Here is a 16,813-nt window from a genome sequence, read left to right on the forward strand (position 1 = left end):
GAAGATATGGTAACTGAATTGCGTTCATCTATGGAGCAACGTGGACAATCAGAATTTGAGCCGAACAACGCATCATCCCCTTTGAACACGTTTTCGACACCGGATGGTAATATGTCCCTGCAAGGCACACGGCCTAGCTTGCCAAACGTGGCAAACGTTGTGACAATATTACCGGAATCACGTTCGATTCCATCGTATGTTCAAACGAATACTTCTTTTGGTGCATTTCAGACTACGTCAACAATTCCAACGGTCCACACGTGTGCTTCTGCTGGTTTACCAACGTTTACACCTTCATTGCACGGACATGCTCAACTTCCACGAAATACAACGCAAAATGTAGCGACGTCATGCTACAACGTACCAACACATATAACGACACATTCGAATTTTACAACAGCAACACCGACAGGAGTGTTCACGCAGCCGAACAATGGATATGTTCAATCAACGCAGCCCTACAACGCATATCTACAACCGCCGATATTTGCAACAAGTGTCTATTCAGCGCCGCCGCAGTCAGAAATAGTTATGCAGCCTTCACAACGTTATGTTCAGCACAACCCCTTTGGGAACGTTAAGGAAATAATTCAACTTTTGCCAGAGTTTAATCCGTCATCTGAAGAATCGATTAATCCTTCACAATTCGTGCGACGTGTGGAATTATTGAAGACAGCTTATAACTGGGACGACGCATCAGTTATATTTGCAGTGCAACAGAAAATGGCTGGCCCAGCCAAGTATTGGGTTGACTCACTGCAAGAGGTATTTCTGTCTTGGCCTCAGTTTGTTAACAAATTTCTTTTAGATTTCCCTCAAAATGTAAATGCAGCCGATGTACACATTAGAATGGCACAGACAAAACGGCAGTTCGACGAAACGCCGCAGGAATATTATTACAGAATGTATGCTATTGGAAAACGGGGCAATATAAATGAATCATCCATAGCACGGCATATAGTCAACGGAATTAATGATCAAGGATTGAAGCAGAAAATATCTAACGAGTATATTACCTGTAATCAACTTTTGAGTGACATCAACGCATACTGTAGTTATAACGAGGTAAGAAGAGTGCTGAACCCGATATCGAATAAGACGAAACGTAGCAATGAAAATAGAACTGCCCCAGAAAGGAAAAGCGATGAAAGAGTGAATAAATTCAAATGTTTTAATTGTGGTAATACTGGTCACAAAGCCGTAGACTGCCCAGATCCACAGAAGAAGAATAGATGTACGATATGCAAACGGACTTCACACGGTGCAAGTGAATGTCCAACAAAAACCCTGAACACAAATGTCAACAATATAAGGGACAGCGTAAAGTCCAACGAAATACTATGTAAACGTGTCAAAGTAAAGGACAAGGAGTTTGAGGCATTTATTGATTCGGGAAGTGATCGGAGTCTGATCAGACGAAGTTTTGCAATGATAATTGGCGAAACGGAAAATTGCAGTATGGTTTTAAATGGCTTTGCTGGTGGCAAATACGAGTGCACAAAGGTGGTTAAAGTGCCAATTGACATTGATGAGACGAGTTACGACGTGAACCTTTATGTTGTGGAAAATTCTATGATCCCGAATGATGTTCTTTTAGGTCGAGATGTTTTATGCCAAAAAGGTCGACGCACCATTATTGAAGGAGATGAGTGTTGGATGCAAAACGTAAATGCGATTAGTATCAACGAAGGCTTAACATCTGAAGAGCATAAGAAGTTGCAGTTGAACATTCAAGAAAACCGACAATGTTTTTCAGAAAAGTCAAGCGAATTGGGTAAGTGTAACTTAGTGAAGATGGAAATCGAAGTTACTACTCCAGAACCAATACGATGCAAGCCATATCGACTAGCATTTGCCAAACGTCCTATTGTGGCAAATATTGTGAAAGACTTACTGGATAACGAAATCATAAGGAAATCGAATTCTCCGTATGCATCGGGAATTGTTTTGGTCGAGAAGAGAAATGGTGAACACCGTTTATGTATAGATTATAGACAGTTGAATCGAATAACCGTACGTATAGCGCATCCTATGCCTGTACTGGATGAACAGATTGCACAACTCGCCGGAAATCGTTATTTCACCACACTCGACTTACGTATGGGTTACCACCAAATTGAAGTAGAGGAAGAATCGAAAAAGTTCACAGCTTTCGTGACTTCAGATGGTCATTATGAATTCAACCGGATGCCATTTGGTTTGGTAAACGCACCTGCAGTTTTTCAGGCAACGATGAACCGAGTTATAAGCTTTATGAAACCAGGAGAAGTTTTAGCGTATCTGGATGACGTCATAATTCCCAGTAAAACAGTCGATGAAGGTCTGGACCGAATAAAAAGATTTTTGGATATCCTTAAGAAATGTGGTCTCACGTTACGATTGGCGAAATGTTCGTTCCTAGCCGAAAAGATTTCTTATTTGGGACACATAGTTACACGTGACGGAATTTTACCTGGAGAAGAAAAAGTAAAAGCGATTAGAAATTTTAAGGTACCAACGAATGTAACAGAAGTACGACGATTCCTTGGCCTAACTAACTTCTTCCGAAAATTTGTAAAGGATTATGCAGCCATTACGAAACCTCTTGCGATGTTGACACGAAAGAGCGAAGAGAATAAATTTCGTTGGGACGTACACCATGAAAACGCATTCAGAAGTTTAATCCAAATTTTGTGTAGTGAACCAGTTTTAGCAATCTACGATATGAAAGCAGATCACGAGGTGCACACGGACGCTAGCAGTCTCGGATTAGCAGGAGTGTTATTACAGTCCGATGGTAATGGTAATTGGCAACCAGTGTTTTATTTTAGCCGCCACTGTTCTGAAACGGAATCGAAATATCACAGTTACGAGCTGGAAGTTTTAGCTGTGGTTGAAACGGTGCAGCGTTTCCGTATATATTTACTTGGAAAGCCATTCCGAATCGTCACTGATTGTGCCGCAATTACTAATGTGAAGACAACGAAGGAATTACAACCTCGAGTAGCACGATGGCTGATGAAATTACTTGAATTTGATTGTGAGTATGTACACCGACAAGGGTCACGTATGGCTCACGTTGATGCTCTCAGCCGTTCACCGGATCAGCCACAGACGGAGATTGAACCAGCAGGGTTCATAATGAATATTGATAGCGATGATTGGATTCTCACGATGCAGCTAAACGACGACCACATAAAGAATATTATGAGAGTACTGCGAAATGAATTGAAATCTGAGCAAGAGAAACAGATAAAATCTGAATACTTATTGGAAAAACATCGACTATACCGGAAAACGAAAAATGGACTACGATTGGTCATACCGAAGGCTATACGATGGCGCATAGCTAAATACTGTCATGATGATATTGGCCATTACGGGTTGGAGAAAAGCCTCTCACGAGTCGAACAAACGTTTTGGTTCCCCCGCATGAGGAAATATATGAAGGAGTACATTGCAGCGTGTGTAGAGTGTTGCTACAACAAGGCAAAAGGTGGTAAACACGAAGGAGCTCTACATTTTAGTAATGTCGAACCGCTACCATTTAGGCAAGTACATATTGATCACTTGGGACCGTTTATAAGAAGCAAGCATGGTCATACACATATAGTGGCAATCGCCGATTCCTTTACGAAATTTGTGGTTATTAAAGCTGTAAGGAATACGAAGACATTGCCCGTCATCAACGTTTTAAATGAGGTTAGTGGATACTTTGGTTTACCTCGAAGAATAATTTCGGACCGTGGGACAGCTTTTACGTCAAAAATGTTTGAGGAATATTGCGATCGAAACAATATTCAACACATTAAGAATGCCGTTCGTACACCAAGAGCCAATGGACAAGTTGAGAGGGTCAATCAACTTATCCTGTCTTATTTACGAACTACCACTGAAGAACCGAAGGATTGGGACTCGGCACTTCACGTTTTACAATGGTCAATCAATTCAACCAAAAATTCGACAACAGGTTACAGTCCGAATGAGTTGATTTTCGATTACAAGCCCACCGACTTAATACAAAACCGATTGTTAGCAGCTGTACAAGATGATGTACAAAACGAAGAAATTTCCATCAACGAAAAACGTATCATGGCCGCAGAAAACATCAAAAGCGAACGAGAACGATGGAAGAAAAGATTTGACAGCAAGCATTCGAATCCGAAATTGTATGTGGAAGGTGACTTGATCCTTATACAGAATGAACCACCAGCGACAGGTGAATCCCGGAAGTTAGAACCTAAATACAAAGGTCCATACATAATAGCACGAGTATTGGGCAACGACAGGTACCTGATAGAGGACATTCCTGGAATAAACATCACGAATAGGAAATTCTGTTCCGTATTCAGTTCCGACAAGTTGAAGAAATGGTGTGAATGTTCCCCCGAATTGGATGTTTCAAGCGAAGATGAAGCCGAGGACGACTTCAGGTCAGGAAAGGCCGAGTTGTCAAGTTAAAAGTAGTAGTAGATACCTTTTGTTGCATACATGTGAAAATATACGATTACATGCAACCCGGATACAACCCTGAATTTTTAAAATGTAAAAGAGTTGAAGATACGAAGCCAACCTGACAAGGCGTACTAGTTTAAGCTCGTATAATTGATTTTAATAAACGTTTGTGAATTCTTAATTTAATATAAAAACGGTCGTTGTATTTCATTTGAGTATACGGAAACCAACAGACTTCAATCGATCACTTGACACCCTCTTTAGCCATATGGCCGAGAGTATAAAAAGTGATTCATCAACGCCCAGGCGAAACGGCTGAAACTAGAATCTTGACATTTTGCCTGAAGGTCTATGTTGGTGGGTAAGGGTCAAATAAGGCTGAGTTTTTTGGAAATTCGAACTAAAAGGGAAAATGAAAAGTATTAAAAAATACTAAAAATATAATTCTTTGTACTTAACAAACGGAATGAGGGTTTTTTTAAATTCGGACCCGTTCGGAGGTTATGAAAAGTTCTAAAATTATACTAATCTTCTAAAATGATACCATTTGGTATTATGCGGACACATAATAAAGGCAGTTTTAGAACTAAATTTGGAACAATTTGGTTTAGGGTTAACGGATGGAGCTTTTGAGGTTTTGGTATTGGGGCCCCTGTTGGTGGTAGGTTGGTGATAAAGAGGTGGTTTTTGGAAATGTGTACTACAAGTACACGAAAAGTATTAAATGGTACTAAATGGGAGAATAGATAGTGCTTGCAGTTTGAAATTTGTTACTAGGATCGCTGTTCATGTGTAGCCTGAACATGTGGAGGTGGTTTTTGGAAAGATGTACTAGAATTGTACGAAAAGTACTGAATGGTACTGTATTTGGTATTTAGTGAATGGATAGAGATAAATTTCTGAAATTTGATATTTGTATTACTAATGGTATCTGTGTTTGAGATTTGTGGTGGTTTGGAAATGTATCCTATATTTGAAGGAAAAGTACTAAATTTGGTGTTGAGTGAAGGGATAGTGCTGAAATCCTCAAATTTCATATTGAGGTACCTGTTGGTGTCTGAAATTGAGACATGGAGATGGTTTTGGAAGTATGTACTGTAATTGTACGAAAAGTAGTAAATAATGCTTAATTGGGTGAAGGGGTAGAGCTGGAATCCTGAAATTTGATATGGATGTTACTTTTGGTGCCTGTGATTAAGATAAGAGGTGGTTGTGGAAATGCTTTCTTTAATTGTAAGAGAAGTACTAAATTTGGTATTGAGTGAAGGGATAGGGCTAAAATTCTCAACTTTCATATTGAGGTTCCTGTTGGTATCTGGAATTGAGATATGAAGATGCTTTTGGAAATGTATACTACAAAGGTTCGAAAACCACTAAGTGGTGCTAAATTTGATATTGGGCGAAGGAATAGAGCTGAAATCCTAAAATTTGATATAAAGACCACGGTTGTATCTGGGAATGAGATATGAAGGTGTTTTTGGAAATGTGTACAATAATTGTATGAAAAGTACTAAATAGTACTAAATTTGGTATTCAAGTAAGGAATAGACCTGACATTTGACATGGATCTCATTGTTAGTGTTTGTGGTTGAGAGAAGAAGTTGGTTTTGGATATGCGTATAATTGTACTAAATTTAATTGGGGATATGTCAGAGCTACAATCCTGAATTTTAATGTTGAAGGCACTGTTGGTTGCTAGGGAAGTTGAAATAATTTTGAACACAAGAATTGGATGTGGGTCCCTTGATGTTGATATATTGATGACATGTCTTGATTTTTGGTATTTTGATTATTTTAGAGAAAATTTTCAAATTTTCACATTTTATGAGGTGTCTTAATATTAAAAATATTGACATTGGTAGGGGTGGTAACGGAATGAAGGGCCCCTAAGGCCATATTCACATCAGATCTATGATTGATAAAAATTTATGCAGTAAAAAATTTGTCTTTTTAATTGGAGAAAATGTACCAGAGAGAATAGATCTGTATCCCATCTCTGAACTCGATCTAAGTTTGATAAAAGTATTCCATGTTCCAAGTTTTGACAAAATCGAAGAAAAATACTTACCAAATTTTGTTTGGTCTGTTTTTGTTGTTGTTGCAGCTGCTGTTGCTGCAGATTGTGATGTTGTGATTGATGATTTTGTTGTTGCTGCTGCTGCATTACCGCCGGCATTTGTTGATAATATTGTGGCTGTTGCATATTGTGATTGGACATGTGGTGTTGCTGCTGCTGTTGTTGTTCTTGGGCTGTTAAAGAACCATAAATACCATTAACAGGATCAATATCAGCTATGGAGCCTATACGCTTGGCATAGAAGTTATTAACTGAAGGCAGTTATGTTTTAGTAGAATCAAAATAAAATACCACGGAAACCCAAAAGTAGTATAGAACAGAATAGAAAAGAAAAGAAAGAAGAAGAAAAACAGAAAATAAAATATTTGTTGTTAAAGAAACAGAATAGAATTTAAAAAATAAGAAAAAGTGAAAGTGTAGATCACCGAAAAAATATAAAAATATATAATCAAAAAATAGAAATATTAAAGAAAATATTAATAATGGGTTGAAAGAGTATAAAGTTTGTCGTTTATTCAGTTTGAAAGAAAAAAAAAAAAACACTTTTAGTTTTCTTTTAGAAATAATAAATATGTACATATGTTTTTTTTTTTGTTTTTGGACTACTTTTATTTTGGTTATAAAACAAATATCAGCTTGATAGGATATCGATGTAGCCATTGAAAGATTTGTATATATTTTGAAACTAAAAAACAAGTTAGAAGATACCATCAGTCGTTTTTGACGTAAGATGTATACCCTCAGCTAATGTTAGATTATTTAAATATATTTTGTTGACCCTCGGTGGAGTAGGTCCGATGGAATGGGCCAATATTATCCATTTCGTATCGGACCTAAATAAATACGATATAAATATTGCAACGCGCCAGGTTTGCACTATATCGACTGCTTCCTTCACTTTATATGATTTTTTTTTAGAAAATGTTAAAAGGTGAGTGAGTTATAGTCGACCGAGGTATTTAATTTGCATACATCAGCTAAAGAAAATCGAACATTTATGCCCAATTTTATGTGAAATCATAAATTCCATATTTTTGAGAGAAATATTTAGATATAACAAGTTGGGCAGAATCGCTGACTTGTATCGCAAGTTATGACAGATATAAGTATTGAAAATTGTGACCCTTTTTGGGTGAGGTACTGGAAGCGGTTGGCATATTTGGATGTGTGAAAGTTGGATGCTTATTTCGTTTTCTTTGAGCGTTTTGGTTTTTCAAAATCTTGAACCCTATGTGGGGAAGGTACCAGAAGAAATTGTCCGATTTCCACCAACTTTATAACAGATCTTGTGTTGATGGAAATATTTAGGTGTGCCAAGTCTGAATGAAATCGGATGTTATGAGCTTCGTGGATATTCAAAATTTTGGCCGTTTGTAGGGGAGGTACCATAAAGAGTTGACCGATGTATCCCATTTTCACACCAGACCTTGGGTTGATAAAAAATATTGTGATGCGTGTAATTTGAAGAGAACCGGATGCATATTTCGGATCATTTTGTTTATAATAAACTTTGATCCCTTGTGGGTGAGGTACCAGAAGGAATGGTCCGATCTCTACCATCTTTGTAACAGATCTTGTGTTTATGGAAATATTGAGATGTTATGGAATCTGAATGGAATCGAATGTTACTTTATTGCTTTATGAGCTTCGTGGATATTGAAAATTTTGACCCGTTGGGAGTGGACCGCCACAACAGACGTTGGATTAATAAAAATATTGTGATGTGTGTAATTTGAAGACAATCGGACACTTACATCACATTTTATAAGAGGTATAATTATTCAAAATGTTGACCCTTTGTGGGGGAGGTACTTGATGGAGTGGATTGACATTGCCCGTTTTCGCACCTGATCTATCACTGATGAAAATATTAGGATTCTGAGCACCAGCCAGCCAGACAGACGGATGGACGGACATCGCTAGAGCGACTCCAAATGTCCTGAAACGAATTTGGTTCAAAGAAACCTAGGGTCTTAAACCGTTATTTCGATAAGACACGTTTTGGTCGTATCAAATGATATATACCCTCTCTAACCATATGGCTCAGGGCATAATAAATAATTAAAAAATATATCTTCTAAAATTCTGAAAATCCCAAAAATCGATTTTTTACGAAAATTGCATTTTTGAAATCTTTTCCCCTCTGGAGATTATTATCGTCATTTTGTGGCAAAAATTATTTCTTAAAGCCTGTAATCCTGAGAATAAAAATTTTTGAACAACGAACTAATTGTAAATTAAGTAGAAAATGTTGCAAATTGGTTTTCAAGGATTGGAAGTCCAAAGAAGATGATTCACTGCAAATTTGCAGAGAAAACTACGTATCCAGGTATCTGCGAGTGAAATCAATGTTCAATCAAAAGCTGTGAAGTGTGTATGTGTCTTCAGGAAACATAATGTTGAATTGCATCAAGGGTATACTGCCACATGATTATTTTTTGTGTCTCATGGTATTATCAAAATTATCTCAAAATAGGATTTACATTTTTTTTTCTTTTTGTAACTGAAACTTTTGATATATATATCTTGGGGACCCAACCTCAATCCCTAAAATTTAAAAATTAAATTATTTATACATGCTTACAGATTTTTAAATACCATATATCTTACATCTTTAGCCTAAAATATTCGATATTAAGTTCTACACCTTATTTGAAAGTTATTTTTAAAAGGAAAGTAAGAAATTGTACATTTATTGAGTAGTTATGGCAATAACATTATAAAGCTATGATGACATTAAGCATAGATTAAGCACAGAAGCAAAGCACGAGAAGCTTTCTAGACACAAAAAAAGTTAACATTGCAGAATTTGAAGGGGAATCAATCGGACAATCTGGCTCTTCAAAGAGAAAATTATCAAGAAAGGTTTTCCTTCAAATCTTACAATGCAATAATATTGAAATTTTATTGAGGTTATGTTTCAAATATATATGACTATGATATTGAAAAGTCTACTAGCATGACATAGCGACTTACCATTTGCACGATTATCAGAACTATAGATGAGTGTGGTGCTTGATCTAGCCGTATTGGGTAATGGACGTGGTCCATCGGACAGGGGATCATAGTCGGCAATTTTACCAATACTACCATTGATGGCGGAGCCACCATTGCTATTGTGATGATGATGGAGATGTTGATGATGATTGGTTTGTGGCTGACCACCACCGTTCAGGGTGCCACCTATGATACCACCACCTTGTGTGGTGGCCTGTGATGACTGATAGCTGTTCGTGTAGGCATTATTCGGGAATAGTTGCTGTTGAGCTGTACTGGCGTTGCTGCCACCACCACCACCATAGCTGGGTGTTGTGGCTGCCGAAGAGCTTTTTGGTGCTTGATAGGCCAATGGTGGTGGTACCACCAGACCACCGTTGTTGTTATTGCTACCACTACTATTCAAATGATTGTTGTTGTGATGTGCCTGATGTTGTTGCTGCTGCTGTTGATAGAGTTGTTGATGTTGCTGTGATGTTGCCCTTTGACTGTTGTTGGGGTAATTATTACCGGTGGTGGTGCTGGTGGCGCTATTATTATCATACTGGTCATAGGTATTGTTGTAGGGTGTGGCCGTGCTCAATGCCGGCATCGAGGAATCGTTGGGAATCAGAGCTCCTGTTGGGTGATGGGAGCTCTGTAAAATGGCCGAACGCAATTGATTGTAGCTATTGTTGGGTTGCTGATACTGTGATGTTCCCTGTAGATTGGAGAGGCCAGCTGTTGTGGGGGTAGAAGAAGAAGAAGATGGATACAAATGAGAAGATTGTTTAAGTCCGTGGGTTTGCGATTGCTGCTGCTGCTGCAGGTTTTGAGGCTGACGCATCATTTGAGGCTGTTGATAGTGCTGATATTGCTGTTGTTGTTGTTGCTGTTCGTGTTGTATAAATTGTTGCTGCTGTTGTTGTTGGTGTGTCGATGCATAGGGGTGTTGTTGGTGTTGTGCTGGCCCTGGCCGACTACTGTTTGTCTGATAGCTGTGAGAGTTCATGCCCAGCGTCTGATTGCTAGGCACAATGTGGGCCGTGTTGTGCTGTTGTTGTTGTTGCTGTTGTATATTGGGTGGTGGCATTGTCTGTTGCTGTGTTGCTGGTGTATTTGTATAAAGGTATTGATGGTGCTGTGGTGCCAGTGCATGTGACGGCGTCTGCTGTTGCTGCTGTGCCTGTTGCTGTGGTGCAACACCCATGCGTGGTGACAATTGCTGTGGCGGCAATGGTGAATGGGATGCATGGACTTGTGGGGCATACTGTGCAAATTGTTCGGCAGCCAATTGTTCTGAGAAATATTCCGATTCGTCTAATTTTATTAAAATAATTCATCCAATCGGGGCATGCACACACATATTTTTTTTTTGAATTTTTTTTTTCACACATTTTATGGTGAGTTTTTAGTTAATGAGTGGTGTGGTGGGTGGTTGGTTTAATTGGTGAGATTTGGTTTAGATGAGGTGAAATTTTCGTCATTTCATGGAAATTGGTTTTTGTCATGAATAGCAAAAAACAAATATTTAACCATTTTTCGAGTGGTGAATTGACGAGTTGACGTGGTGGGATAACATGATTGATAGCCATAACAAGGTGAGTTAAGTGTTGAATATGAGTTGGTTTGTTGTTTAGCACACAAAACAAGCAACATACAGGGCGACACAAATATAAACATAAAATTGAAATGAAAAAAAAAATTGAAATGTTTAAAAATTAAAAATCAGAGAATATTAAACAATTAAAAAAAACAGTTATATATAAAAATAAGTAAATAAAAACCAGAAAATAATAAAATATAAAATATTTGAAAATAAAAAAAATAATTATAATTAAATTTGTATCATATAGGGTGCACCATGGCATAATTATAGAAGACAGCCTAATTCGGCAAACTCTTTTAATACATAAGAAAAAATAAAAAAAATTCTATAAAATGTACGCAGGACTGTTGACATATTTTTAAAAAATTACAAATAAGTAAAAATGTATCATCCATTTTATCGAAATTTCACAGAATTTTTTCAGGCTATGATATAAATTCGAAAAATGTTTTTTCTTGGTTCCCTATAGACCCAAAATCCACTGAACGTTTGTTTATGCTTAATTTAATGGTGCCAGGGGAATAGAATATTGGTTGTGCAAAGGCTGATTAATGACCCAGGACCCAACCCAATATATATTTATCTTATTCATTATTGGATTGACGAAAACGAAAGGAGATCGTTGTATTTTCAAAATCATCTTCGAGTGTAATTTCAGGTCCAAAGAAATATTACAATGCGGATGTGTGAAAAATACGATTTAAATGCATATTTTTTACAATTTGCAGAAGTCTAAATTCTATATTTACTTGACTTTTATAGAAAAACAAGCAGAATAGTATCAGTCGGTTTCGCCGACAGATGTATACCCTCAGTCTTGATTTATGATAATTCAAGGGTCAAACCTTTATGGAGGTGGTTCCGAAGCAGTTGGCCAATATTGACCAATTTGTATCTGACCTAAGACTGGCATAAATATTACAACGTACCAGATTTGACTAAATCGACTATTACCTATACTTTATATTAGATATGTGTATTTTTTTGGAAAATGTAGAAATATGCGTGAGGTAATAGATATAGCGGACCGAATTATTTCATTTTTATACGTCATCATATACAGATAAAAATATTGGTATATGCAAAATTTGAAGGAAATCGAACATGTATATTCAATTGTATGCAAAATCATAAATTTACATATTAATATCAGATTTTTGGTTAAGAGAAATATTTAGACATAGAAAGTTGTAAAGAATCGCCGACTTGTTTCGCAAGTTTTGATAGATATAAGCATTGAAAATTGTGACCCTTTGTGGGTAAGGTACCAGATGGGGTTTGTCAGGGGTTATGCCAGATAAAAATATTGAAAATTGTGACTCTTTGTGGGTGAGCTACCAGAAGGGGTTCGCAGATATATATCATTTTCACAACAGATCTTGTGTTAGCAAAAATATTTGGATGTGTGAAATTTGAAGAGAGTTGGATGCTTAACTCGCTTTCTTTGAACGTTTCGTTTTCCAAAATCTTGAACCCTATGTGGGGAAGGTCCAGAAGAAATGCTCCGTCCTCTACCAACTTTATAGCAGATCTTGTGTTGATGGAAATACTGAGATGTATCTAGTCTGAATGGAATCTGATGTTAACTTCACAAAGTGTTAGTTCACAAAGTGTTAGTGACCCTTGGTGTGGGAGGTACCAGAAGGAATGGTCCGATCTCTACCATCTTCATAACTGATCTTGAGTTGATTGAAAAATTGAGATATTCGAATTTTGAATGGAATTGGATATTAATTTGGTGTTTTATGAGCTTCATGGAAATTCAAAATGTTGACCCTTTATGGGGGAGGTACCAGAAGGAATGAACCGATATATCCCATCTTCACACCAGACCTTGGGTTAATAGAAATATTGTGCTGTGTGTAATTTAAAGACAATCGGACTCTTATATCACATTTTATAAAAGTGTGAATTATGCAAAATTTCGACCCTTTATGGGGGAGGTATTTTATGGAGTGGCCCGATACTGCCCATTTTCGCACCTAAACTAGTACTGATGCCAATATTATTATACGCAAAGTTGGAGCAAAATCGGATTATCCTTTCTTTTTCTGTGCAGTAAATTATTTTATTTGAAAATGTTGAAATTTTGTGGGGGTGGTACCAGAAGGAGTGGACCGATATTGCCCATCTTCAATCTAAGTTTGACAATAATATTAGGATTTACTAAGTTTGGACCAAATCGGATACTCCCTTTATCCTGCGCCCCAGCCAGCCAGTCTGTTACTCCAACATCGCCAGATCGACTCCAAATGTCCTTAAAGGGATTTGGTCCAAAGATGAGTCACGTTTTGGGCTTATCAAATGATATATAACCTCTCTAGCCATATGGCAGAACTGGAATCTGCTACTTTTATATAGCTCTACTTTCATAATGGATTAGTTTTTTGAAGAAAAATGTAATTTTTACACAGTAATTATTTTTGGGAAGCTGTACATAGACGGCCTTTTTTGGTTCATATTCGTATCTGACCGAAAATGCTACGATGTGCAAAATTTACATCAAATCAGGGATACTTCAAGCTATATAAGAGGTTCATGATTTCTTAAAATTTTGACCCTTTATAAGAGGTTGTGCCAGTAGGCAATATCCCTAGTTGGGAGCAAAACTAAGAAACCCATATGCGGTGTGGGTACTTTTTTGAAATCCCAATTCACCATCCCTTCTCCCGATGACGATGCCTTCCCGCCGCGGATCTCAAAAAGCCACGCATTCGTTTAAAATCATTTTGATTTTTTTTCTTTTTTCTCCCACTAATAGCCGACATCATCATGCTGAATAATGGTAAATAATTAAAAAAAGAAACAAAAAGGAAATCCAACAATTTGTTTGATCTTTTACACTAAAATAAATAGGAAATATTTGCGAAAATCGAATCGAAACACGCAATGTGGAATTCTGACGTAACTGTAAAAATTTAGACACTTTCAATTAATGTCGGCGTTAAATTTGGATGGGTGGGTGGAGAGCAGCAGCAGCGGCAGTAGCAGAAGAAGTAGAATAAAAAACGTAATTGATAAAATGTTCAATTTATAACACACGCACATGATTTTCGCACCATTCAATGAATGTGTGTGTGTTTTTTATTTCAACAAATAAACATACCGACATACGAGTACATATGCAAACAATACAGGGTGTGCCTTAATTGAAAGAATATAATAAAAATTAAAAAAAAAATAAACAAATAAATTTAATTTTGCTAAAAACAATCTTTTATGAGAAGACTAGAACATACATTGTCAATAGAGCTTAGATTTTTGAATTTGAGCAAAATTTAATCACATTTTATATGCATGTGAGGCTTTCGGATTCTTAATATACACTTTGAAAAGTAAAATTTATCACTTATCAAGTGCAACAATGGCTCAAGGAAACCTGTTTCTATTCCAAAGCATTAACCGGGATGTGTTATATTTTGATGAAATGTTCAGTTTCACTAGCTTAAGGTCCATGTTTAATTGAAATCGTCTACGACCCGACTTTCTAATTGTGAATTTCCGAATTACATTGAAAAATGTTTGCGCAAAATTAGATTTCAAAATATTAATGCCGTTAAAAAGTGTGATCAGGACCCTAGAACCCATAAAATCGGCTGACATCCCTATAAAGGGACATGCACAGGGCAAGGGCCATGGGGAAGCTCCTTCAAAATGACTACTTTTTCTGTATATTTAACAAGAAATTTTAATTTTTTGCTTTCTAGGCCCTTTCCCAAATGGGTTTGAAATGTTCCCTGTTCCTAAAAGGAATATAAATTCCAACAACAAAAAGTTAAAAAGTATCAGTCGGTTTTGCCGACAGATGAATACCCACAGCCAATGTTCGATTATTTGAATATATTTTGACTTCTTTTATGATAATTCAAATTGTTGACCCTATATGAAATGTGAAGAGAACTGGATGCTTATTTCGGATTTTATAATCGGTTTGGTTATTTAAAACATTGACCCTTTATGGGGGAGTTATTAGGAGGGGTTCGAAGATATATATCATCTTCACAACAGATGTGTTGATGGAAATATTGAGATGTACCAATTCTGAATGGAGTCGGATGGCAATTTCGCGTTTTATGAGCTTCATGGATATTCAAAATTTTGACCCTCTGTGGGGGAGGTACCACAAATATGAAGAGAACTGGATGCTTATTTTGGATTATACAATCGTTTTGGTTATTCAAAACGTTGACCCTTTGTGGAGGCTGGTACCAGAAGGCGTGGTCCGATCTCTACCATCTTCATAACAGATCTTGTGTTGAGTCTGAATGGAATCGGATTTTAATTTCGCGTTTTATGAGCTTTATGGATATTCAAAATTTTAAACTTTTGGGGGGGAGGTACCAAAAGGAACGGCCTAATCTCTACCATCTTCACAACAGACCTTGGATTAATAAAAATATTGTAATGTGTACCATTTGTGGGGGAGGTACATGAAGAAGTGCACCGATATTGTCAATTTTCGCACCTGACCTAGCACTGATGCAAATATTAGGATTCGCAAAGTTTGAGCAACATCGAATCATCCTTTCTCTTTGTGTGCAGTAAATTATTTTTTTTTTTCGAAAATGTTGACATTTTGTGTGGGAGGTACAAGAAGGAGTGGACCGATATTGCCAGTCTCCAAACTCGATCTAAGTTTGATAATAATATTATGATGTACCAAGTTTGGACCAAATCGGATACTCCCTTCGAGAGTTATCGTGCACACCAACCAGCCAGATAGACGGACGAACGGACATCGCTAGAACGACTCCAAATGTCCTGAAACGGATTTGGTCCAAAGAGACCTAGAGTCTACAACCGTTGTTTCGATGAGGCACGCTTTGGCCGTTTCTAATATATATCATCTCTAGCCATATGACTGAGGGTATAACCAGCCAAATGGCTGAGAATATAAAAAAAATTAAAAACTGCTTATCATATTTAAAAAAACGTAAATGTAAACAAATATGGCACACCCTGTACAGAATACACCTTTATTCACGGAAACACACGGAAGGAAACTTCTTAGGCGTTTTTGGGAGATGAAAATCTCACAACGCACATCACTTTTTATTGCCGAGGTAGAGGTCAAAACACGTGTATGTATTTTTTATATTGTTGAGTCATATTAATAAATACACGAAAATCTAAAACCTATTGGAAGAGTGATGAAAGCATGAACTATTTTCAAAACTATATTTAAAATTGACAATAAATCAACACAGAAAGTCATGGATATTTAGTTATCCAATTTCAATAAATTTTAAAAACGTAATATTTTGGGTTTCCAAAAATAAAATAATAATTTCTGAAAATGTCTCTCATATCAAACTCTAAATATCTTCTAGTGTTGCCATCTATTTTTTCTAAAGTCACATACTTATATAATTATCATGTTGTTATTTATAATTACTTTTGTGGAATTTCCAGGAAAACAACTTCTGGCCAATGTTCAGTGGAATTGGAATCTGGGTTTTCATAAAAATCTTGACAGAAATATTTCCATCTGTCTTACCATTCATTGAGGGAGGGAAGGAGTTCAAATTAATTGTTTTTTTTTTTTTTTTGTAATTCCAAACAAAGTCCAGCCGGCGAGACATGTAGAAATTTAAGTACAATCAGATTTTAGTTATGGCCATTTGGGCGGAGGAGTTTGGGTTATCTTAAGCTAGGTTAATACTTAATACTTAATTTTTAGACATTTTGAAACATAATATTGACAAATCATTGTTTTG

At 36.7% G+C, this 16,813-nt stretch overlaps 1 protein-coding gene across 8 annotated transcripts in view; it reads right to left on the reverse strand.

Annotated features, from left to right (window-relative positions):
* Positions 1-16,813, reverse strand: part of LOC101899632 (LIM and SH3 domain protein Lasp) — a 183,594-nt gene that overhangs the window by 2,736 nt on the left and 164,045 nt on the right. For 3 of the 8 annotated variants that reach the window (XM_059124441.1, XM_059124443.1, XM_059124442.1), the window contains exons 6-7: positions 9,488-10,807; positions 6,503-6,762 (exon numbers count right to left, since the gene is read on the reverse strand). In XM_059124441.1, coding sequence (XP_058980424.1) covers positions 6,503-6,762; positions 9,488-10,807 — 1,580 coding nt within the window. The remainder of the gene's footprint in view (positions 1-6,502; positions 6,763-9,487; positions 10,808-16,813) is intronic. The other 5 variants (XM_059124444.1, XM_059124445.1, XM_059124446.1 and 2 more) reach the window with 5 other exon arrangements.

This window comes from Musca domestica, unplaced genomic scaffold, assembly GCF_030504385.1.
Source record: "Musca domestica strain aabys unplaced genomic scaffold, Musca_domestica.polishedcontigs.V.1.1 29, whole genome shotgun sequence".
Lineage (NCBI taxonomy): Eukaryota > Metazoa > Arthropoda > Insecta > Diptera > Muscidae > Musca > Musca domestica.